We start from the raw sequence: 23246 nt of genomic DNA, 5'->3' as shown, positions 1-23246 counted from the left end.
CCTCCTGAAAGGGATCCTGCGGCTGAATACGTGGCTCTTGAATATCTGGATGGCTGACTATTGGGTTTACGCGAGGAAAGGTTAACCTGTCCTTTGTGACGCTAAGCCCAGTACTCAGGGCCGGGGCTCAGAACTGCCCAAAGCCTCACGCATCCAGGCTCAGGGGAGCACCTCTGTGCCCTCACATCAGAGAAGGCCGCTGGGCCCTCGACAAGCTGCCAGGCTTCTCTGGCCCTGAGTTATCTTGAGGGTCTTTCAGGTATCTCAAAGCACAGAAGAAACCCAGGGCCATACCTTGTTCTGCATCAGAGAACTGAAGTCTGCATTCGACGTGCTGGAAGAAAGCAAAGGAAGTGGGAAAAACAACAGTGGCCCAGACTTGATGAGATGGGAATTCTCCCCCATGGTGTTTGGTATTAGTGACCCTTCTAGACTCAGGTGTTCTAGGCTACACCTAGAAGAAGACGAATCTCACCTTCCAGAGATGCGGTAAGGATTTGTGGGAACAGGGGCAGGGCGTTTCCTTTGGAGGGAAACCGAGACTCCTAATACTAGCTAACATGGAGTGCTTGTTAGGTGCTGATCACTCAAATATGGACTTTAATCCTCACGACAGATCTAAGGGGCGGGTAGCACCACCTGCATTTACAGAGTAGGAAACTAGGCAGAGAGAGGTTACTAACTTCCCGAGAGGACCGGGTGCTAAGTGGTGGTGCCAGAGAGGAACCTGTCTCTGTCTCTGCCTGGAGAGCCTGGGCCCCTGACCATGTTCTCACTGGCTCACTTTCTAGAAGGAGAAACATGAAATGCTTATCTAAGGCGACAGGAGCAGGGAGGGCCAGGGCCACACATGGTAAAAAGCATGTGAGAGCAAGAAGATGGGGGTGAATTTCTCATCAGCAGCTGCACCTCAGAGGGTGGCAGGCAACGCGTGTGCTGAGTCCCTCCCACTCTTACTGGTCCCCAGTCTTTGCCTTGAGGAGGGAGGAAGGTGGGGATTTAACTACCAGCATTATGGACTTACACTGAGCACTAAATGCATGTTTCTGGTCTGTCCTAGTTCTGAGGACAGTGGGTGCTATGAGCTCAGCCGCTGGGAAGGCCAGTGAGAGGGGCTGGACACACGTGCAGGAAGTGGGGTCCTGGGGTCGTCACCCACCTCCAGGCTCTATCAGGGAAGGATAAGGCGTTGACGGGGCTCAGGAAGCATTCACCGGAGAGAGTCGTTAGGCTGGGAGGAGTATTGTGATGTTTCCCCGCCTTCCTTCCCAAATCGGGTGAGGAGGCTGGCATGGAACCCCTCAGACAGCATGGGAGGTGCTGGCGTGAAAGAAGACCGCCATCCTCACACCGTGGCAGCCCTGGATCCCCCCTGCATGCTGCTGAGGAAGTCCGGGACAACTTGAGCTTTGGCTTTGGAGTTTGGGGACATGTATTTTCATCCAGAAAAGAACAAAGGCAAGAGGCCAGTGTGTGCTGCGCAAGAGGCCAGAGTGAGGAGAAAAGGCCCACTGTACTGGGAGCAGGCTGTGCCCTCAATGACCAGTGGTCTTCACTGGGGGTGGCAGGGAAGGTGGCTGGGCTACTGCCACCTTGAAAAGGCCCTGCCCGAGGGGCCAGAGGCGTCCCCAGAATAAAGAGGCTGGGGAGCAAGCCACCAGAGCACAGAACCGAGGGAGCCCAAGCGGTCACCCAAGAGCACCTCGTGCCATGAGGCCCGGGCTCTGCAGAGGTGGCCTCAAGGGGACACTCCGAAGACCCTGAAGGTAAGTGCCCGACGTGTAAAGGAGTCGGGGCCTGAATCTCAGGGCACTGACCACACTCTGGAATACCTCCAGCCAAGATCCTCTTTGCCCCTTTATCTTTCCTGCTCACTACAGCCTCTGCCCTGACCCTGGAGAATTCAGATGCAGAGAGTTGGTGAGGGGAGAGGAAGGAGTGTGGGGGAAGAGTAAGAGAAAAGTCAGTTGTCTCACCTGCTCACTTCTACCTCTTATCCTGCAGGCCTGGGCTGAAGGGGGGTTGGGTGAGAGCATGAGAGGAGGCGGGGAGAAGCTTCCGATGAGGGATTGAAATTTTGCTATGAGTCTGGACTAGACTGCCGAGTATCTAAAAACGAGATCATTCTAATATCTGAAAGGAACTAGAAGAGCTGTAGGATTTGCCTGAGATACGGTCGGGGCTGGGGAGGAAAGTCCAGTGTATTATGATTGGAGCCAGTGACGGGAGGAAGATAAGCTGGTGGCACCCTTCTGCCTCTGTCCCTTCACATCGTGCTGGTCTCACTCAGTGTGAGTTCTCCATTTTTCAATGAAAAGAGCAAATCGCAAAACTGAGCTCTAGTACCAATCCAACTTTCCAAATGTCCTATTCATCCCAGTATTCCTTGAAGACCACATTTTGATATTAGATCTCCAAAAGAAATCAGCTGTTAATGGATCTACCCCACATGGGTGTTTGAGGTGATATTTCTCCTTTTCTAAAAGCTGCTTTTTTCATCAGCACATGGCTGTCTCACCAACTGTCCTCGAATCCCCTACCTGCCACCTAGTTTTTCTTTGCCATATCTAATAAGACCGAATCTAGTAAGACCACATCTAATATCTAAAAAATACTTTGTGATTCTCTAAGAATCTCCAGTGACGTCTAAACTGTGAGCCTTTTTTCATTAATAGATTAAATATATTATTCTCCCAAGAGGGACATCAATTTAGCTGAAATGTACTTGGTAGATGTACAGATAGTCCACATACTCCCTCAGAGTCAGTGTAGTCTTTTCTGCTCTTCCCTCAGCCCTGCGATACCCGGTGGTTAAGGGAGGTGCCCTCAGGATCTTGGCAAGTGGCTCCCTGGTATGGAGAGGAGAGCGGGATGGGGGGAGGTGGTGGTGTGGCAAGATGTGAGCTTGGCCCATGCAGCTGAAAGAGGCCCTGTCGGGGAGGAGGGAGGTCATACTCACTCTTCATTGACAAAGATGAGTTCCAGGGAAGGTTGGCTGTTGTTTACATCGAGATCTACGGTAGCAAAGGAAAGCAGGAAGTGAGATGTGGAGTGTGGACCTGACCCTGAAGGGCAGGGGCTCTGGGCTGGGGCTGGATAAGGAAACAAGGGCATCAGGGCTCCTGCTGGGCCTGGTGCCTGACGACTCCCCTTCCCTCCGCTCGGAAGGCATAGTGGGACTCAGCAACACAGACAGGCCTGGGGTCTTGTCGTGATCCTTGAGCGTTTGGGGGAAAGGAGCAGCGGTGGCTGCTTTAAGTAGGGCAGGAAGGAAGAGCTGGGAATGGGGGACACAGGGAAGCTTCAGGTTACAGGGCTGGTACGGGGTAAGGGGCCAGGAAGGGGAAGAGGCGAGACGAGAGGCGAGACGCAGGTGAGGGTCAGCGGGGGCAGGCGCAGAGCTGGGCAGTGTCACTCGGGCGGAGGAGCAAAGGGGAGATGAACTCTAGCAAACTGTACTGATGGGCTCGGCCTCTTCGGCGCTGGAGCTGCCGGCCGCAAGCTGCTCCTCCTCGGCCCTGACCAGCTCCTGCAGCACGGCCTCCACGATGGGCATGACCATGGCGGTGGTGGACGTGTTGGAGAGCCACATGGACAGCAGCGTGGTGCAGCACATGAAGCAGAGCAGCAGCCTGGAAGGCAGGGAGGCGCAGGGGGAGCATCACAGCATGCCCCCCTCCCCGGGGGCAACTTGCGACCTTGCAGGGCTCCCGCGGGGCCTCCTACAAGCCTGCCGGTGCTGGCATTTATCCAGAAAATGGGGTTTTATGTCATCCATTCAGCTTTGTACTCCCAGGGCTTGGTACAGAGTAAACATTAAATAAAGATGTGTTGAATGAATGCATCACACTTCGTGGGCTAGTGGCCTTAGCCCCCAAAAAAAAAAAAAGAAAAAGAAAAAGAAAAGCCCTTGCTTAAGCAAAGAATAGCTTTGGTGGTAGGGTCACAGGGCATGGACTTCCTGATTGCTCTCGTCCGTGGACATTAGCTTGGTGATGATGTGTGTTTTTTGTGTATAAAGGAATTCTTTTCTCGACCCTTGCAGCCAGCAGTCCTACGAGTACCATCCCATTCCTTGCTTTGCAGCCAAGTCACTGCAGTTATTAGCGACCAAATAGAGACTAATGGACAGAGCTTACGGTTCCGCCCACTACTTGTCCCACTACTGACCGTTGAAAGCATAGCCCCCAACGGCTCAGCAGTGTCCCATTGCACTGTGTGCACTTTTTCAAGGCTGTGTCTATGAGTTGACACTTGGAGGAAAACACAAAGATAACTCTCAAGTTCTCCTTGACTTTGAAAACATGCACTGTGTGTTTGTACAGATATAGTTCTTATTTCCATAAGAGAAGCCAGCATAAAGACTACCCGTGTTGATCACCTTAGGTGGGATCATTGACTTTTCACAGTTTGGGGCCAGCACAGCTGTCCTGTGGATCATGACCGGGTAGGTGCCAGAGCCCTGATGGTGTCTCTGTTTAGGCTGATGGAGACATGAGTTTGTCTGCCCTGGACATGCACCGGCAAACAGAGGGCCCCGTGGTGGGTGGAAACTTGCTGGAGGGTGCGGTAAATAGAGACAAGTAGAAACGCAATGGGGTAACAATTCTTGACGATAGTACCCAGGGGTTTCAAAGAGCCGCAGAGCCTCACTCAACATGATGTGGGGAAATGCCATTGTGTGTCTAGGAGGCCGAGTGTGGAGTACAACACCTCAGGTTATTACTGAGTGATTATGCCCTGAGTTAGGCTGTGGTTAAGTGGGAGACAGGAACATCTTTTTAAGTATAACATGCCTTCATCTAATGACTAGGGATGAAAACTAACACCATATTATTTATTTATGCTCTGTTGGACTCCCAGGAGAGTCAGGGCAGCTTACATAAAAAGTGTTGCAAGAAAGTTGTAAACTAGGAGGTGAGGACGATATTCCAAAGGGAAGATAAGGGCAGGGTTATCCAACAGAGCAGGCCCTGGTGTCCTCCCACCCCCACTGGTAGAAAGCCTCAAGTGGACGTCCCTCTGACCGTCCAGGGGACCCACTGGGAGCTGAGGGGATGCGCTCAGTGTGACTTACATGCCCGGCTTGGCTCCGGCCATCAGGACCATGCGCAGAGCGATGCGCTTGTGCAGGTTCCACTTCTCCACAGCCGCCGCCACGCAGATGACGCCCACCAGCAGCAGCGTGGTGTTCTTGAAGTACTCGGCCGCCACCTGCAGAGGCCAGCTCGTGTCACCCCTACCCGACCCGGGGCCTGGCCCCCGCCCGACTAAACTCAAGCTCAACCAGAGGCTAGCAAGCAAAAAGCAGGGAGATGAGAGTTATTAAAATAGCCAGTTGTTGTATATTACATATATATATAATTTTAAATTTAAAAAATTTTATGTACACGTACATACATACATACTACCTTGGGCAGGCACTGTGCTAAGCACTTTACAAAGATTTCATTTACTCCTGCCAGCAACTCTGTCGGGTAGATATTCTTCTCCATTCTAATTGTGATATGAATACGATTTCAAAGAATAAACATATTTACAGTTTTACCTTAATTCTTAAAAATTATGAAAATAACCCTGGGTTTGTCAACTAATCTCATTTTCTTTAGCTTTTTAGAAAATTATGTTCATTTTTTTATTGGAAAGTTCATACATGTTCATTATGGAAAACTTTAAAATATAGAAAAATTAAAGATAAAATTACCCTTAATCCTACTACTGTTAGCACTGTGGTATATTTTCTTCAATTTTTTAATGTCTATATAGATACATAATTGGATTTATACAGTATGTACTGGTTTATATCCTGCTTCTTTTTTTCATTTGACATTGTACCCTGATCATTTTCTTATGAGACTTAAATTTATTGAAAAAATTCATGCTAATGACAGCATGAAGTACCATAGAATTTACTTAGCCGTTTTCCTTTTGTTGAATATTTAAGTTGATTTCTTTTTTTCTTTCTTTGCTGCAAATGGAGCAAAGAATAATTTTCAGCTTAAATCGTTAACCTTATATAAATGTGATTATTTCCTTAGGACAGAGTTCTTGAAGGTGTCTTTATAACCTTCCTTAAACCTTTAAAAAAAACTTTATATTTGAATAACTCTTTAACTCCAGATAATTCCAGAGTTCCAAAGGGTTCCAAAATGATAATAGTGCAAGAAATAGCCATCCACTGTGTGTATGGATTTTTTTTTTTTTTCCCTGAACCGCTTGAGGGTAAGTCATATACATTTTTGTCCTTTATCCCTAAATACTTCAGTGTTTATTTCCTAAGATTAGGCGTTTTCTCTCACACAACCATAGCATCAGTTACCAGCTGCTTCTTCTTGCTTTTTAATGACGAGGTAATTGAGACCTAGTCCTGCTCAAACATGTTTCCTATGTTTGGGCTCCAGGACCAACTCTTCGTTGATTCTCTCTCTTGGAACATTCTCTCCTTATCTCCACTTTGATGAGACTTCAAAGCCCAGTTCAGGCCTGGTGGCGTCCAGAAAACCTTCCTTGTGACTCTAACCTCTGACTCCAGAACATTCCTTGTGGGTACTATTAACTCTACACATCACAGAGCACATAGGGCAGTGCTAGAACTGTTACTTCATGCTTGTACTGTTTATTTTTTTATGTGTATCTCTCTTGTTTCTGTATCTCTTAGCACCTAATAGGATAATACGGAAAAGTCGATGCTCAATAAATACTTGTCACATACAAGAGAGTTGTTCCCAACAATGCAACCATGATATAAATTGGGAGGAAAAGATATAGAAAAGTTTAACTCCTAACTTAGAAATCCTCTTAAAGTGAGAAAACAAGAAACTTTTTAACTGCAAGAAAAATAAAAACTGAACAGGGAAGGAAATACAAATATAGTAAAATCTGCAGTGTTGGAAGTAGACAGAATTTATATAATCATACTGTTAAACTTTGATTATTGAATTATATGCCTGTACTGGGAAGGTAGAGGGAGGAGAATTGGGTGATGTAAGAGTACAAAATCCTCACCTGCTATAATCAGAAGTCAACTGATAATGTCTAAAAGTGATAACTCAAGAATTAATATAAGAATATCATATAGGACCGTGGAGCTTCATACCAGAAGAAGCAGTTAACAAAGTTAAGTTATTGACTCTGGGTCAGGGGAGGTGGGATTTGGTGGAGGGAGGGGTGGGGAAGGAGTCTGCTGTTTTTTTCATTGTGACCTTTTCAGTATTATTTGAGTTTTAAACTCTGCATGGAACACTTTGGTAAGATAAGAGCCCCCAAAAAGGTAACCTGCTCCATTTCTCCCTTCTCACTTTTTCCCCACAGAGACTTCCTTGTGTCTGGTTGATGAGTTCTGTGCAACAGAAGGATCATCTCTCCTCTCTGAGACCGTTTCCTGGGGTAAGAGGCCTCTGCTTCTGGTTAATCTAGTCTAGTCCTCGACCCCAGTCCTCATGGACACTGTCACTAATGCTCCCGGAGGGCAGAGAAGCTGTGCTGGGCTTGTGACTCTGGGGCAGAGTCCGCACTGGGAGGGACAGGAAGGCCTCGGGCCCTGACGGTGGGTGGAGGTGCTGCCCCCTAGTGGGAGGTGGAAGCACTGCTGGGATGGGAGGGCTGGCTGAACTGGGGGCCTAGGACCTTCCTCACTGCCCACTCATGTTCCTAGGCAGCTGAGAGGCAGCTTTGTGGTGGAATTGGTGTTTTAATTTCATCTGTCTACCAAGGAGAGGAACCCGCAGAAGACCTGAGACACCATTGTCCTCCTGGGTGATGGTCCCCCACTGGCCCCATGACTCATGGCTCTCCGTGAAGCTTTTAAAGACTCCGTGTTACCAGGGTTACTTTCCCAGGGGACTGACTGACAACATTTTAGTTTTCTGCCTCTTTGGCACATATCCTGATAGACCCCAGTTGGTGATGGCCTTTTAGGGGGATCAGAGCCTGCACAAGAGGTGGGGCTACTTTCTCAGGGTTCCTCTCAAGGGCAAGGAGAAAGGAACCAACATGTGGTAGAGTGCCTTTTACATGCCAGAAATGTATTTTGCATTCACTTTCTCACTTAAGGTGAGGAAACAGACTCAGAGACGTTAAGGAACTTTTCCAGGGTCACAGTGTGAGGTGTGGAGTTGGGATATCAATCCAGGTCCATCTGAATCTAAAGCTACTATTCGACATGCCACTCAGGGTGGCCAAGTAGAAACCACTCATCTAATTCAACTCCAGGGGAAATTCTGGGTACCCCAGACAGCACGGGCCGGCCCACATTCCTCATCTTTATTCATAATCACAGTCCTGACACTGGCCCCAAATACCTGGGCCCGGTCCAGTGAAAGCCCCAGGCCCAGGTTTAGTAGGATATTGGCCCTGTGATGTTTTCTTATTTGGTGTTTGGTGTGCTCAGGTCTGTTCATGTGTCCTTCCTGTCCCCCTTGTAAGCAATGCCGAGTGTTTGGTGATGTAGCCTGGGTGTAGTTTGTGACTCGGCTGTATGCTGGGCAAGTTATTCAACCTCTCTGGGCTTCATTTCTCTCATCTAAAAAAATATATGAGGATTATATGAGTCCCAATCTTCTGTAAAGCTGTCGTGAAGATTAAATGACACATGCAAACCAGCTAGCGTGGCCCGCCACGTTGACAGCCAGGGTTCCTGGTGGCTCTCCTGTTACAATGTGGTCCACACAGAGGCTGACCTGGTCTGAGGCCGTTAGCATACAGAGAGGGCCCAGGCACAATCAATAAAATCTTGTCCAATGGTGTTGGTTAGTTTTCTAGCCCACTGATTTTTTTTTTCTTTACAATAAAACCTTGGTTATTTACAGCCCCTCTGGGAGTTCCAGGGTTCTTGAGGATTATTTTAATCGTTTTCTAAAATGTGTTGCGTCCTCACACTTGCCGTGAGCATTCCTTTCCCCACTATCTAATTTCCAAGACTAATATTCTGTGAGTTGGGAAACTAGATAATGAAAATTGTTAGAACTATTTGCAAAGAGAAATTAGATTCTAAAACAAGTGCTCCTCCCATGGCTAGACTGCATGGATTTTGTGACATTTGTGTTGGCAGTGTTACCGCCTTTACTGCTTTTCTGCTCTGTGGTTTTTCTCGGTGTGCCCAAACCCCAAGTTTGGAGAGCAGAGATGTTTCTGGACTGTGTTTAAGAAGAGATGGGCTCAAGGAGGCCGCTCTGAAAAGGTGGAGCAGAGGACAGCAAGAAAGAACTCAACCTGGGTTCAAATGCTTGCTCCCCACAGATGAGTTGTATGTTCTTGGACCAAATACTGAACCCCTGTTCCCCCATCATTTCAACCTTTTAAGTAGTAATACACAACACATTGAATCCGTATGGGCCTTAAGTAAGATGATGCAAGACAGGCCTGGCACATAGGAAGTGCTCAGTAATGGTCCATTATTATTGTTAAAGAAGTGAAAAGATGAAACGCTTCAAGATGAGATCGAGGGTTAGGAATCAGGTATGCCAGCATGACCACGTGGGGGATAAGAGAAAGAAATGAAGTAAGAAGGAGCAAGGTGGACCTAAAAGACAAAGATTCCCCCAAACTTTCTTAAGTGAAGGGTGAGTACATCTCAAGAGTTTTCTAACCCAGCCTGCATTGAGAGGCACAAGGACAGAAGTGTTGACCAATGTAGTCTTTTAACGAACTAGTTCATTGTTAGTAAATTGCAGGTGACATCTGTTAGTGATGAGCTTTTAAAAACATCACTCTCTTTGGTCACGGAATTATTTGTTGCTCTCTGGATATGTCAGGTTTTAATTTTTTTACAAAGTTTTTTTTTTTTTAAATGGGAAGGTGAGGGGAGTTGTGGCTTTAATCCTAGAAGTTTGAGGAGAGTGGAAATCTGGATGCTGATCTCAGTTCAGTGCTTTTCTCACTAAGAACAGGGCCATCGTCAGGGAGGAAGACAGATGGACCAATGAATCATTCGTGCAGATAAGCTGGGTGCTGTGATGGGCACTCTGTCACTCAGGTAGGTCTAACATCCTCACAACTCCCCACGAGGTGGGTATGCCTATTATTCTCATTTTCCAGATGAGTAAAATGGAAGTTTAGAGAGGTTACACATGTAAAGAAAAGAATGTTGCCCGCCATTCCAGTTCTATAAGGATCAAGCCATTAGCCACTGCAGTCGTGCACCCTGAGGGGAATTCAGGATGGAGAAAAACAGGAAGCATTCTGTACTTTGGGTACTGGCCCTAAATAGTTAAGATGCATATCTAAGGGATCATTTCAATGACCCCAGATTCTTACTTCTTCCCATAGATAGAAAAGCACTAAAATCATTAACTTGAGATGTCTGTTGTGATTAGCAGTAGTCTTTGGATGTGTGACTACATGTTTTTCCAGAAAAAAAAATTCATATATTTCCTGGCTCCTGCCTTACCTCTTAGGAGCAGTACCTCAGTTACCTAAGAGGGTGTCTCCCAGGCCATAGTCCTCAGTAAGTTCCCCCAATAAAACTCAACTTGCAACTTTTATTTCAGTCAACGCACAACTTGCTCAAGACTGGTCAGTGAGAAAACTGGATTCAAACTCAGTTCGACCCTACTCCCAACTTGGATCCTGACCCTCTCCACATGGCCAGTGTCCTTGCGTATAGTGGTGGCAGCCAGAGACTGGCAGAATGCGTGGATCTGAACGTGTCCTGACGTAGGCACTGGTGGCATTGTACAGGCCCCGTCAGAAATGCAGCCGGTCAGCACGCTGCTGCTGGCTGGACACACCTAGGCTCTCCTTGCAAGTTGCTGTGGCCGCGCCTCTTCACGCGGCAGGAATGTGGCATTCCCTCAGGAGGCCAGTGGTGGTCTCTGGAAACGGACCTATTCTGAGGCTCTTTTGGTTCATCTGAACAATTTTGCTGCAACCCCAGGATGGGATGCCTGGGATGGCCCCCCTCCGGGCTGAGCTAAACCCCCAGCAGAGCTGAAGCCCCTCACTACACCATTCCAACCACCACCCTGGCGGCGTGGCTGCCTCTCCGCCCTTCCCTGGGGGCAGGAATGCTGCTTCTGCTGGTAAGTCTCTGGGGGCTCAGACACCCTCCTAACCACCTGTCTGTATTCCCTGAGCACAGAGGTTTTCAAACCACTCACTGCCTCTGAAACTTCAGCGGCAGCTGTGGGAACAGGGTGGCCATGAAGCATTGGGAGGGAAGGGCCCGGGCAGCCAGGGCTCTGGGCCCCCATGCCTAATCAGAGTAGGACTTCCCCTTCCATCTGCTTCATGTATTGATTTTCCTAAGATTTAGTTTAAAGGAAAGGTTTTGTTGCTTAAAAAACATTCTTTGTAAACCCTACCCTAGAAATGTCTAAAGCAGAGAGACCCAGATGGGTGCTGACCTGACCCGAAGTCAGCCCAGCTCCTGCAGAGCTTGGAAATGCTGACTCATAAGGTGTCCCCAGTTTCTTCAAGACTGAATGATCTGCCCCTGTAGCTCTTCCTATGGAAACATCAGCTTGGCCTCAAAAGGCTGCAAGATCTGTGGGTTCCTGGTATCGGGCCCACGTATGGCCTGGGTGTGTATGCATAAGACATCGTAAAGCTCAGCCCTGGGCTGTGTCTGGATGGCTGTAGGTGAGGGTGGGTAGCTGGGCACAGATGCTCAGCCTGTATCCTCACAGGCCTGTATGTGTGGCTGGGGGCGTGGAGGTAGGGGTGTCAGCCTCCATAGTGAGTAGAGGCCAGAAAGGCAGAGTGGAAGGTGATATACGAAATGCCCCCAGGTTTACACACAGCAAGTCAGGGTCTAGGCACTGGTCAGGAATCCAGTGGGTCAGAAAGATCAAGAGCAAACAGGGAAGCAGATTTCATGACATCAGACTCAAGTATAACTTGGCTGTAGAGGCTGTTTTGTTTCTCCAGCTGGAGCTGCCTTGCTGCCTCTCTTGCCTTGGCAGGAGCTAGGATCTGAATTAGACTTGCTAGAAGCCTGCAGTGCAGGGCCACCGAGACAGCAGAAGGAGCGTGTCTGTATGCGCGTGCGCGTGTGGGTGCGTGTGTTGGGGGGTAGATAGAAAGCAGGTGTAATCTCTACCAGAAGTAGTTCCTGACCCTGGGCATCTCTGAGGCTCCTTACAAATTCCAGTGTTCAAACCATGCTCTTTAGTTCCCCAGAGAGCGGCTTGGTCCCCACATCTAAGCCATTCTCCTATAAACAGTGAATCTCAGCTCTCTTGATTGACACAGGTACTGTCCCCAGCTACGGCAACACAGCAGAAAGGCTTAGAGGACTTTCAAGGCCTCTATGATGACAGTAACGAGAGTCACCATGGAGGCAAAACAAAAAAACAGACCTAAAAACAAATCGGAAATACAGGACTGAGCTCTGTACACCAGCAGAGGGGAGCAGAAGCTGGATGCTTACAAGCCGATAGATTCCTAAAGTCAAGGGGCCCTTAGAGCCCAGCCCCTCTCCCGAGGCACAGAGTCTGCCTCTAGTATCCTTACGTGGTCATCTGGCTTGTGCTTCTGGGGACAGGAACACCAGGACCACGTGTGGCCCCCATTTCAGGGTCTTCCCTCCCAGAGAGGGGATCTACCTTATGGTGCTTTGACTCTGGTTCTGGTTTGACCCTTTGAGCCTGGTATGTTGAGCTGTACAAGCCAGAAATCATGCCCCTCTTGAGGCTTTTCTTCATTCCTCATGTGACTTAGCTTCTAGATTTCAGACATCTTGGCTACCTACCTCTGAATGAGCTCCTTATCCAGAATTTCCTGCTCTGAACACATACGTTTATTAATTGAGCAGGTTTCAGTACATACTGGCTAGCAATTAAGGGTGAAGGTTCTGGGGTCAGGCAATTCGGGCTTCAAGTTCTGGCTCTACTACTTACGAGCTGTATCACCTTGAGTAAGTTACTTAACCTCTCTGAACTTCAGTTTCCTCCTCTGTAAAACAAAGATAAAAATAATAGCCACTTCACAGAGGATTAAAAGATACAGTGCACGTAAAGGACCTCCCACTGCGCCTGACATGTGGTAAAGGCTTGGCATTTTGGCGGCCACCCTGGACAGAGAGCTGACTCCCACTGCGTCTATACTCAGCTGAAAGCCAAAGATCTTTTTCACACACACTGCTAACATTTATCCTTATTAAGCTTCATTTTGCCTGGACTTCCCTTCCAGTCCACTGTCTCTTCCTGGCAGCATTGATTCTGTCACTGTCCATTAGCTAGTCCATCTAGCTTTGAGTCATCTGCAATCTGATGACATGCCTTTCTTATTTCCATTTGTGCTCTCTCTCCAGCGCAATGCCAACATGTTCCTCAGATTCTTTTGGTTCAGCTATTCAACCAGCACTCAAGTTACTCAACTGTGCTGTCATCCAGACCACATTTCTCTGACTGAGAAATTGTTATCCCTGGAAATATCGAAGGCTCCAAAGAAAAAGTTAATTTATGTTCAGCAACATTTGTTTAAAAGACCAGGGAAATTATAAAGCTTTGTGGAAAGACCTCAGTCAAAAAGTGGTCAATATAAAGTTTGGGCACTCGACAGGGTAAATTTCATTTATATAGAACATTCCCTCGTGTGAAATTGTGTAAATTGGGGTCTGCAAGGCCAGAAAAAGAGGCATTACTGCATAGGGTCTTCTGTGTTATTCCATGTGGTTTATACTTTCTCTCTGCTAGAGTAGAAACTTCTCAAGGTCAGGAGCCATTTTGACCATTTTCTGTCTCTTTTCAGCATCTGAGTTCGGCTGATAGAAGACAGTCTCAGCTTTGCACACAGTGAACTCTTAATACCTGCAGACTGACAGTTCATCACTGTAAAATTTAACCATTTACATGCATACATCCAGCCCTAGGGGGAACCCAGAGCATTAGCTGTGAGATTCAAGAGTGCAGAAACGATATATTTAAAAAATTTCTTTTTTTGGCTGCACCACACAGCATGTGGGATCTTAGTTCCCAGACCAGGAATTGAACCCGTGCCCCCTGCATTCGGAGCAGAGTCTTAACCACTGGACCGCCAGGGAAGTCCCAGAAATTATATATTTTTTTCATTTTTGTCACCTGCAAGGTATCTGTAACATCCCATATTGTATTGCACATGGTAGGTACAGCACTCAAAATATTTTTCTGAATGTTGACTGAATAATCTGAGGGACAAAAGCCACAGATCCAGGGTCCCACTGATCCTATTCACATGCCTTCCTTCATATGGAGAGTACACTACTGACACACTGTCAAGAAACATTGCAATCAAGAAACGTGAACTAAGGGCTAGTGCAAGAATGGCCCGTATGCGTAAGACATCGTAAATCCTAGAGGGCGTGAAATGTGGATGGAGAGAGGGCGTGTCCACAGCAAGTTTATATCTGATGTATCTCATGTACCGTTTAAAGGACAAAGGTATCAGGGGGCTCCAAGGGAAGTGAACAACTCTTTTAGCTGAGGTTTTTGGAAAGGCTTCAACCAACAGGGTAATTGGGTAGGATCTTAAAAGCTGAAGGAATTGGAGAGAACTTTCCAAAGTGGAAGAGTGGCCTGAGTCCCGGCAAGGGGCTGGGCAAGCACAAGGTGGGTTTGGGAAGTGACGAGTGGATGATTTGTCTGGAGTAGGGGGCGTCTGCAGACCCCCGGCCTAGCTTTTCCCAGGGAGCCATGGCACATGCTGGTGTAGGGGAGAAGTCGGTGGCCGTGGAATAGATATTTTCTCTGTCTGCAAAGTCAACTGGCTCACAAAGGGCTATAACCCATGTCCTCTACCTGATCGGCATGTCCTTTAATCTGAGTTTAAAAGGCTAGCGAAACAGATTATATTTGGCCTAAACTGCTCTCCGGAGCTCGGCTGTTAAATATCACCAGCCAAAGCCACTTCATCAGACGGATGGGGTAGGGTTTTTCACCTCAAATGATAAAATTGGCCCCTGGCTTCTCCAGCGTTTTCCACCTCCAGCCCCAGCAATAGCAACACCCAATCTCTCCCTGCAAAGTCTTCTTTTTCTCCTTACAAAGTCCTGTTGCCTTTGAAAACAACTGCCTCCCTAGACTCCTTATAGGTTGAGCCTTCCTGGCTGTGCAGATGGGCAGGCCCTAGGATGAACTGTTGCCTAGCAACATCCCTAGTGTGTGGAGGGGCTGATTGGCCCACCTGTCTATAAGATTCCGCTGCAGGAGGCCCTTGGGGAAATAGAGACATCATCTACTTTAAGACTAAGGCATACTGTTGGCTTTTGGGCTGCCTGTAGTGAAATACAAAGATATTAGTCTTTTAAGGAATAGTTAGCTCACTTTAAAAATGTTACTTAAGTTTCAATTCTTTCTATAACTTCACTTCTTCCTCTGCTCTCTACTTTCACCTCCCGACTCATTGGCTTTCGCTTTCACAATTTTAAAGAGAAATCTGCAAGACAAGTTCATTTATGTTTCTCTTAAGAAAAGTAATATTACACTACCAAACGTAAAATAGATAGCTAGTAGGAAGCAGCCACATAGCACAGGGCGATCAGCTCGGTGCTTTGTGACCACCTAGAGGAGTGGGATAGGGAGGGTGGGAGGGAGGGAGACGCAAGAAGGGAAGAGATATGGGAACATATGTATATGTATAACTGATTCACTTTGTTATAAAGCAGAAACTAACACACTATTGTAAAGCAATTATACTCCAATAAAGATGTTAAAAAAAAAAAAAGAGGGCTTCCCTGGTGGTGCAGTGGTTGGGAGTCCGCCTGCCGATGCAGGGGACAAGGGTTCGTGCCCCGGTCCAGGAAGATCCCACATGCCACGGAGTGGCTGGGCCCGTGAGCCATGGCCGCTGAGCCTGCGCGTCCGGAGCCTGTGCTCCGCAACAGGAAAGGCCACAACAGTGAGAGGCCCGCATATCACAAAAAAAAAAAAAAAGAAAAGTAATATTGGTGCTTGTTCTTTTAGGCATGCACACAGACCCAGACTACCTGTTCTCTTTCCACAGAGGAAGGGGGATAATTGAAGTGACTGCCTAGTGCTTCAGGTCCCAGGCTAGCTTTTATGTGGGTCCCCAGGATACTGGTGTTGGACCCATCTCCAGGAATCAAAGCACTGCTGAGGGTTTTGGGGATGCTATCCTTTTTGGAGAGTCTGAGGCTATTATGATTACTAAATGCCAACAAAGGAACTAATGTACCAACAGCCTCCAAACCAAACTGCCCCAAACCAAAACAAGCAAACAAAAACCAGCCATTTGAGTCCATGTAGTAGAAGGACAACTTGTTAACTTGTAGTCAAGTACAGCAGTTAGGGGATGGCCTAATTTTTATCTCTGGACTTTAAAAAAAATTCTGTTATCCATGGTTAAGGCATCCCATGGACCCAGGTTCATTATTCCTTCCTCACATCACACAGGTGAAGAGATGTACAGTTCTTAGTATTAACTCACCATGAAGCTACAATAATACATTATGGAGTGTTTTTCTTATGGTACAGTAAGCAAGTGCATAGACTTTGAAATCTGATAGGTATGAGTTTGAATCCAATTCTGCTATTTCCTACTTTGTGATCTTGGGTAAGTTTCTTAACTCTGCGAAACTCTTTCCTCATCCGTAGAATGGAAATATTAATATCTACCTCGTAGACATCTCGGGAGTATTAACTAATACAGCACTTCTGGTGTAGTGCCTGATTCTTAGTAGGAATTCAAACATTAGTTCCCTTTCCTCTTTCTTCTGTGCCTCTGTCCTTAACTAACCTCTACCATTCAATCTCCTTCAGAAACCCTAAGCGGAGACCAGGTGCTATAAGGAGATAATCCAAATGGAACCAGGTGTTAATGAATGAAGACCGTCCTTCATCTTGCTCCAGGTTTCTGGCTGTGATTTTCTTCTCTCCTATTTGTGGTGGGCTTAACTGTTTGCACTGGCACCACCCTGGGCTTCCTGTTGACAATTTCTGTTAGAATTTTAAGAATGCCACAGAGAGAGGGAGAGAGTGAACAGAGGACAGATTCTAGGTAGACAGCAGTCAGGGAAAGAATATGCAGTAATCTTGAGTTGGGGAAGAAGGGACAGAAATGTTTTTTAGAGAAAGTGAAGACATTGTCAGGACTCAGGGAAATGCGGTAAGTCTCTCTGTCGGCAAAGCATTTATTGAGCACCTACTCCATACGGGCTCAGCTTCGTCACCAGATTCCAAGGACCTGGGAGGCCTGATTCCTGCCTTTGAGTGCTTAGAGTTTAATGGACAATCAGAAGAACAGAGAAAGAATCACAGCAGTCTGGCTGAATGTGCCAATCATACAGTTCCCAAAGGGTTTCAGGCTGAAGGAACAATTGGATGTAATTAACCAAAAGGCTTCCTGAAAGAGGCAGTTTGACAGAGATGAAGGTCATGGGTTGAAGGAAAGGAGCTCAGGGTCCAGGACAGCAGGTGCAAAGGCTTAGTGCTAATGGGTTGTCCCAGAGGGCGAAAGAAGCCCCCTCCTCAACTGCTCTGTGAGTCTCCCTTCGCCTTGAGCCCTCTTTCACTGGCCCAGCAGGGACCGAGCAGGGGGCTGCTAATGGTCTAACCTCGCTGGATCGCAGGACTCCAAAGAACGGGTAGAGGAAGGCAGGCACCAGGGCTGCAGCTCCAAGAGGCACCGCCTCGGACACCCAGTACACAGCAGTCACGATCAACACGTAAGCACACGCAGCCTCCTGGAAGGGGAGGAAAGTGGGTGGTTAGTCACAGGGACAGCCACTGCCACCAAGGATCCAAAAGAGACCCAGGGCAGAGGCAGGAGGCACACGGACTCAAACGTGGGCACTGGAACACAGCTCTGGGAGGTGCAAAGGTGGACTTGGCAGAGAAGTTTGGTGGATACGTGTCATCGTATTTTGGTGGGTGAAGTTATGGCTGCTCCTTGGGGCGACTGATGCCTTGCACGTGGTTTGCACTGGTTTGCAGCAGGGTGGCCACCGGGACTGTTATGCTATCACAGCTCGGTTGGTTCCTGAAACTGAGCAGGATAGGGACTGAAATTAACTGCAGTGTCCAGATCATGTACATAAAGGTGGAGTTCACAGTTTTAACTTGGTCTAGGCAGGATATTTTGGTGTCAGATTGATCAGATACTAGAGGTTCTTGGGGTAGCTGAAGGTGGGGATTAATTTGTGTAATTGATTCACATGTGAGTTCTGAAACTGGCCGGTTTGGGGCTGGATCACTCCCTGCTGGGTTGGTGGGGAGAGCTGTCCTGAGCATTGTCAAATGTTTAGCAGCATCCCTGGCCTCTACCCACTAGACGTCTGTAGCACCTCCCCAACTGTGACAACCAAAACTGTCTCTAGACATTGCCAAATGTCCGTTGGCGGCGGGGGGGAATCATCCCTTGTTGAGAACCAGTGCCCTAACCAGTGTCTGGGACACTCCACTGCCTGATGTACATGGAAACTTCCTTCTGACAAAGAGAGTAAGAGTGCTGTCTATCAGGGAAGGCCTGGAAATTTACCAGGGTTTTCCCCAGCCCACTCCCTTTGCTGGTTGTACAACCGTGGGGTGCACAGAATAAATAAGTACAACATTCTTATAAAAAATCAGTCCTCCTTAACCTTAGCTCCAGTAATCCTGGTTGCCCCAAATGGTGCTGATTAATGGTGGTGAGAAAGGTCACTGGCTTACTCTTGGGAGAGGTCACTGTCCAAGGGTTTTAGCAATGGACTCCGGAGGGCCAGTGAATAGAAGATCCAAGCTGGCTGTGGACTCCTCCGTTTATACCTAGTTCTAAACCCACTGCGCTCAGGTCTGACCTGCCCTGAGGCTGGCTGGTGATCAAGGAACCTGACAAATCTTGTTCTGTTTATCTCTCCCTTGGGTTCAGAACAAGCGTCCTCAAACTCTTACACAAAAGTTACAAAAGGTCGCCACGATCAGTGAGGGGCGTCAGGAGTGATTAACCCAGCCTGGCTGGATGGAACCTTGTTCCCTCCTGATACGCATGGATTATGGGGTTGGGGGTTGAGAAATGGGAACTGGGCGCAACAGTTGTTGACTGTAGCTCCCACTGAGATTTCCTCTGGGGCCAAAAGATCAGAGAGAAGTTAAAGCTTTTGGAAGTGCTGATAAGACAACAGAACCAATACTGGGGGGAAAAAGAGCTCCATTTGAAAAAGAATGCAGTTTAGAGAAATGCTCCCTTTACTGCAGAAATAAAAATACCTAAGGAGTTCAAAGCCCTTCAGCCCACTTGAGCTCACTTATTCCCATCTCCTTCCTGGGAAAGAGACAGAATGGCAAGTGTTGTTTCTAGTTGAAGCAAAGGAGATAGAATGTCTTTCCCTCACTGAGAAGCCCTTATTCCTTACAAAGAACCTTCAGTCTTTCTTGGCTTGGTCATTACAGGTCCAGGAGCGAAGGAAGGAGAGAAAAGGGAGAGAGAGAGAGCAAGAGCTATTTCTTTCTACCATGCATCATTTTGGTTTGAATTAGGAGAATTTGGGTAAGCCAAGGTAAACTTTTTGATTGTAACTATTGTTAGGAATTAGAATAAGTTACTGGAGGAAGTCACCAAGCCACCTTCATCCAGCAGTATTAAGAACAGGATAAACTACCATCATTTTAATCTGAACTTTCCTTAGAGCTTTCTGACTTTCATTAGAAAAATGGCCAAGAGACCACCTTCAGATGGCCTTTCCATCTACTTCGCACTCAGTACACCCGTGGAATTTACATAAACTTCCTTTTGCCCCTTCTCAGCTGTCTCAGAATTCAGTAGGGAAGCTTATATTCAGATAACCCAGAATCCTCTGTGAAGTTTGTTTACAGGCTCCTGTGTCCCTGCATCTGGCCGTGGTCTGGCAGGTAGCTCAATCAAGGTTGGTGAACTGAACTGGGCTCCTCTGCTGGCTAACAGGTCTCTCTTATCTACTGGAGAAAATATTCTGGAAACCCGCAGCCTCTTATCGCTGCTGCTGGTCAGCAGGAATGTAGGGATTGGCGCGTACTGGGGCAGTGCCTTTAAGGGATAGTGTTGTCAGTTCTTTTTTGCTCCTGTTGACAAATAAAGGAGCGAGTTCAAAAGTGGCATTTCCCCACAGCGGATGCTCCCTGACCCTGCTACTAACTGATGTTTGCATCTGCTTCTTTCCCTACAGTCTGACCACCCCGATGAAATACCATTCAGGCTCCACTGGAAGGAGCTTGAGGTCACGTCATTTGGTGTCATAAATGACTGGAAGGGCTTTTGAAAATTTAGCTTGGGAGTTGGGTGTAACTTTTATCCCACCGGGATGCTGTAGCTGGGCTTCGTTGCAGATGCCCCCCGCTTGACCTTCCTCTTCTGTGTATGGGAAATCAAGTCTGGGCCCCTGGCTTTAGAGAGCTGGGCAGGAAAAAAGGGGAGGTCATACTAATCCTTCCTAAAATGCAGCTGCAGCCTGTCACTTTGAAGAAGCATCAGAACTGCAGGCCAGGAGCTCTTGCCCAGATCACTTCTCTCAGTTCCAGCCCAGAGCAAACAAGGCTATTTAGGGATCTTAAGGATTAAAGATCAGAATCTAAGTGTGATGCGAGGGGGCCGAATAGATGAGAGCCAGTCCCCGTGGTGGTTTGTGCCCACTGTGACCTCAAGGTGCTTCTGCGTCATTGCAGAGGAAGGAGAAGCAGCGTCTTACTGACACTGTGACACACGGAGGAATCACCTTTGCAGGGCACACTGGGGCGAGTGGTGAGCAGGCTGCATCCGGGTCTGAGGGCTTTGGCCACCCAGGCTCCATCTAGCTGTCCCGAGGGCTACCCATGAGCACAGACGGGGAAGCTCTGAGGTAGCGTATTTCTCTTTTCTTAAGGCACTGGTTCTCAACTGGAGCCAAGTGTGCCCCCCAGGGAATATTTGGGAATATCTGGAAGCATTTTTGGCTGTCACAATTGCAGGGGGTGCCTGTGTGCTGCTGGCACCTGATGGGTAGAGACCAGGGACGCTGCTAACCACGCTACAATGCACAGCACAGCACGGCCCTCCCCTCACGACAGAGAACCCTCTCCCCCCGCCCCCAAATGTAACTAGTGTGGCTGTTGAGAAACCCCACCCTAAGGTGAAACTCAGCTGGACAGAAGGCGCTAGGTCAAGGAAGGGCAAGGTCTCTTGCTCTCAGTGAGTCCATCTTTAAAAACCTATTCAAGAATTTTGATAGACTCCAACAGAGCAGAGGCTTACCTTTCCTCCCTTGTCTCTCCTCTTTTTTTTTTTTCCACAACATCCCTCTTCTGTCACATGTATAGATTTTTTTGGTCTACTTCAATCATTTGTTATTTGTTTTCTTCTTCATGTGGATACTTCTCACGAGTCATTGGTAACTGAGAAGCTCCAAGACAGGCTCCCAGAATTAAATGGCTGCACTACCCCCCGGAGTCATGGTCACCAGAGATGGGGCTGACTCAGGGGACACGGTGGGGGGGGGGTGTGCCTGATGCCGCTAATGAGAAGAGCAGGTGCCACTTGGTTGGCATTCCCTTAACCCATCTGACACCGAGTAAAACAAAACAAAACAAAAACATGAAAAGGAAAGAAAATCAGGCTACTGGGACAAAGCCAGAAATGGACAAGTGTATACGCCGGGAAAACGTTCACACCGATCACTGTCTGCTAATCCCAGCCGGTCTTCATCAGCAGCTCCCTGGTGCTCTGAGCTTTTATTCTACTAAAGACTTAAACCAGTTTGTTTTTAAGAAACCATTCTAATCCCCTTTAACTGTGTCATTTAATCTTGGTTACGAAGTTACTCTGGGAGCTGAGTGGAAGACACCCTTCCCCTCCCACAAACAAGATTAACCTTTCTTAGCTTATTTTTCCTAAAGTCTCAAGGGTAGTGCCAGCTAGGGGAAGGGGTAAAGCCACTGGGAGGAAGGGGGGGGGGCAGGGAGAAAAGGAGCCGGAGGAAGGCAAGGAAGGCAAATGACGGTCTCAGAAGCAGAGCCCAGGCTCTTCTGCTCACACAAACCTGGACAAAAAATTGGGCCACAGTCTAGAGTTGGGGGCTCTTATTCTGTTTTATCGAGTCATTTGCTGTCTCTCCGTCAAGAGCACAGAGAAGAAAACACAGAGGATACAAATAATCAAAGGGCCACATGCATGGGACCAGGGCAGGCTGCCAAGCTGCGCTTTCAACTTAAAGTTCAGAAGGAACTTGAGGGATTAAGAGTTTCAAATCCTGGTTATCAGAGCCCACCGTGGTCACCCACAGACCCTGGCTAGATGCACAGGAGCCCGGCCGGGGACCCCACCGCAGTGCACCTCAGGCCGGGGTCCACAGTCCCCTCCCTCCCCCATCTGGGAGGTCTTCCTGCATGTCCAGTTGCTCTCCCATATGGACGGTCACATGTTGACTCCTGGCAAATACCAGCTCTCCAGAGCGCCCTTCTCTTTATCGGGTGTCCGCCTGGCCCCTGCCCCCGAGCAGGCTGGCCCACTGCTCTGTGCCACACAGATCAGCCACTCCAGCCATCGGCCCTTCCTCTTATCTCAGTCCTGGCCAGGGGCCGTGGGGCCGGGGGACTGGGAATGGGGTGAAGGGGTGAAAATGGCAGTTTTTAGGCAGAAAGTATGTTAGCCTCCTGCAGGAAAGCATTTCCATTTCTTTACACCAACAGAAGAATGCTGAGGCGCTGCACGAGCACCCCACTCCCTCCACCGACCTCCCCTCTGACCTCCCACCTGACCCCCTGGCCCCAGGAGGGGACCGGCTGGTACTCACGCTGCTGGGGTGAAGCATGGGCAGAGGCAGCAGCAGGAGCGGCACGAAGATGACGAGCAGCAGCTTCCTGGCTCGGTGGAGGCCCTTCAGCAAACCCATCCTGGACCTCCTCCCTTCGGAGCCCGCGCCCGCCAAGTGCCTGTGCTGCTGGCGACGCTCGCCTCCCTCCAGAAACACTCCTTCAACCTTTCTCGGCTTCCAAGAGTCCTCTCTCGTCTTAAGAGCAGAACAGGAGGGCAGGTAGAGCCTCTGTTTGCAACAAAGGCCGGCCTCCTCGCCTTCGGTTTTAGGTGGGATTGGTGAGCATGGTTTTATGCCCAGCAAAAAGGAAGCGGGAAAGGATGATAAACGGGGGCATAATGGCTCTCTCTTTGCTTGATCAGTAATGGAGTAACTTCATTCCAAAGCTCAGCAAAAGCCCCCTTAATCAATCAAGATTACACCTCTGCTGCAGCTGTCTGGCTGCCGTCTATTGTGCCCTCCAACGTTTCTCCTCTCTCTGATGGCCTGTTTTGGGCAGTACCACTTTCGCTCTCTACCTGTGCTGGCTGTACCCCCTTTCCTTAAAAAACCTAGTCCCCCCGCGTCCCTTAAA

The 23246-nt window shown here is 48.2% G+C and overlaps 1 protein-coding gene across 1 annotated transcript in view; it reads right to left on the bottom strand.

The window, feature by feature from the left end:
* The window catches only part of SLC13A4 (solute carrier family 13 member 4), a 39698-nt gene extending 16948 nt beyond the window's left edge, over positions 1–22750 (bottom strand). The window contains exons 1-6 of the mRNA XM_030853926.2: positions 22652–22750; positions 17489–17617; positions 5078–5214; positions 3460–3632; positions 2960–3014; positions 295–334 (exon numbers count right to left, since the gene is read on the bottom strand). Coding sequence (XP_030709786.1) covers positions 295–334; positions 2960–3014; positions 3460–3632; positions 5078–5214; positions 17489–17617; positions 22652–22750 — 633 coding nt within the window. The remainder of the gene's footprint in view (positions 1–294; positions 335–2959; positions 3015–3459; positions 3633–5077; positions 5215–17488; positions 17618–22651) is intronic.
* Between the last annotated feature and the right edge of the window lie 496 nt (positions 22751–23246).

The sequence above is a fragment of the Globicephala melas genome, chromosome 9 (assembly GCF_963455315.2).
Source record: "Globicephala melas chromosome 9, mGloMel1.2, whole genome shotgun sequence".
Classification (NCBI taxonomy): Eukaryota; Metazoa; Chordata; class Mammalia; order Artiodactyla; family Delphinidae; genus Globicephala; species Globicephala melas.
The sequence above is the reverse complement of the archived record's forward strand: the minus strand, read 5'-3'. Positions and strand labels throughout refer to the sequence as shown.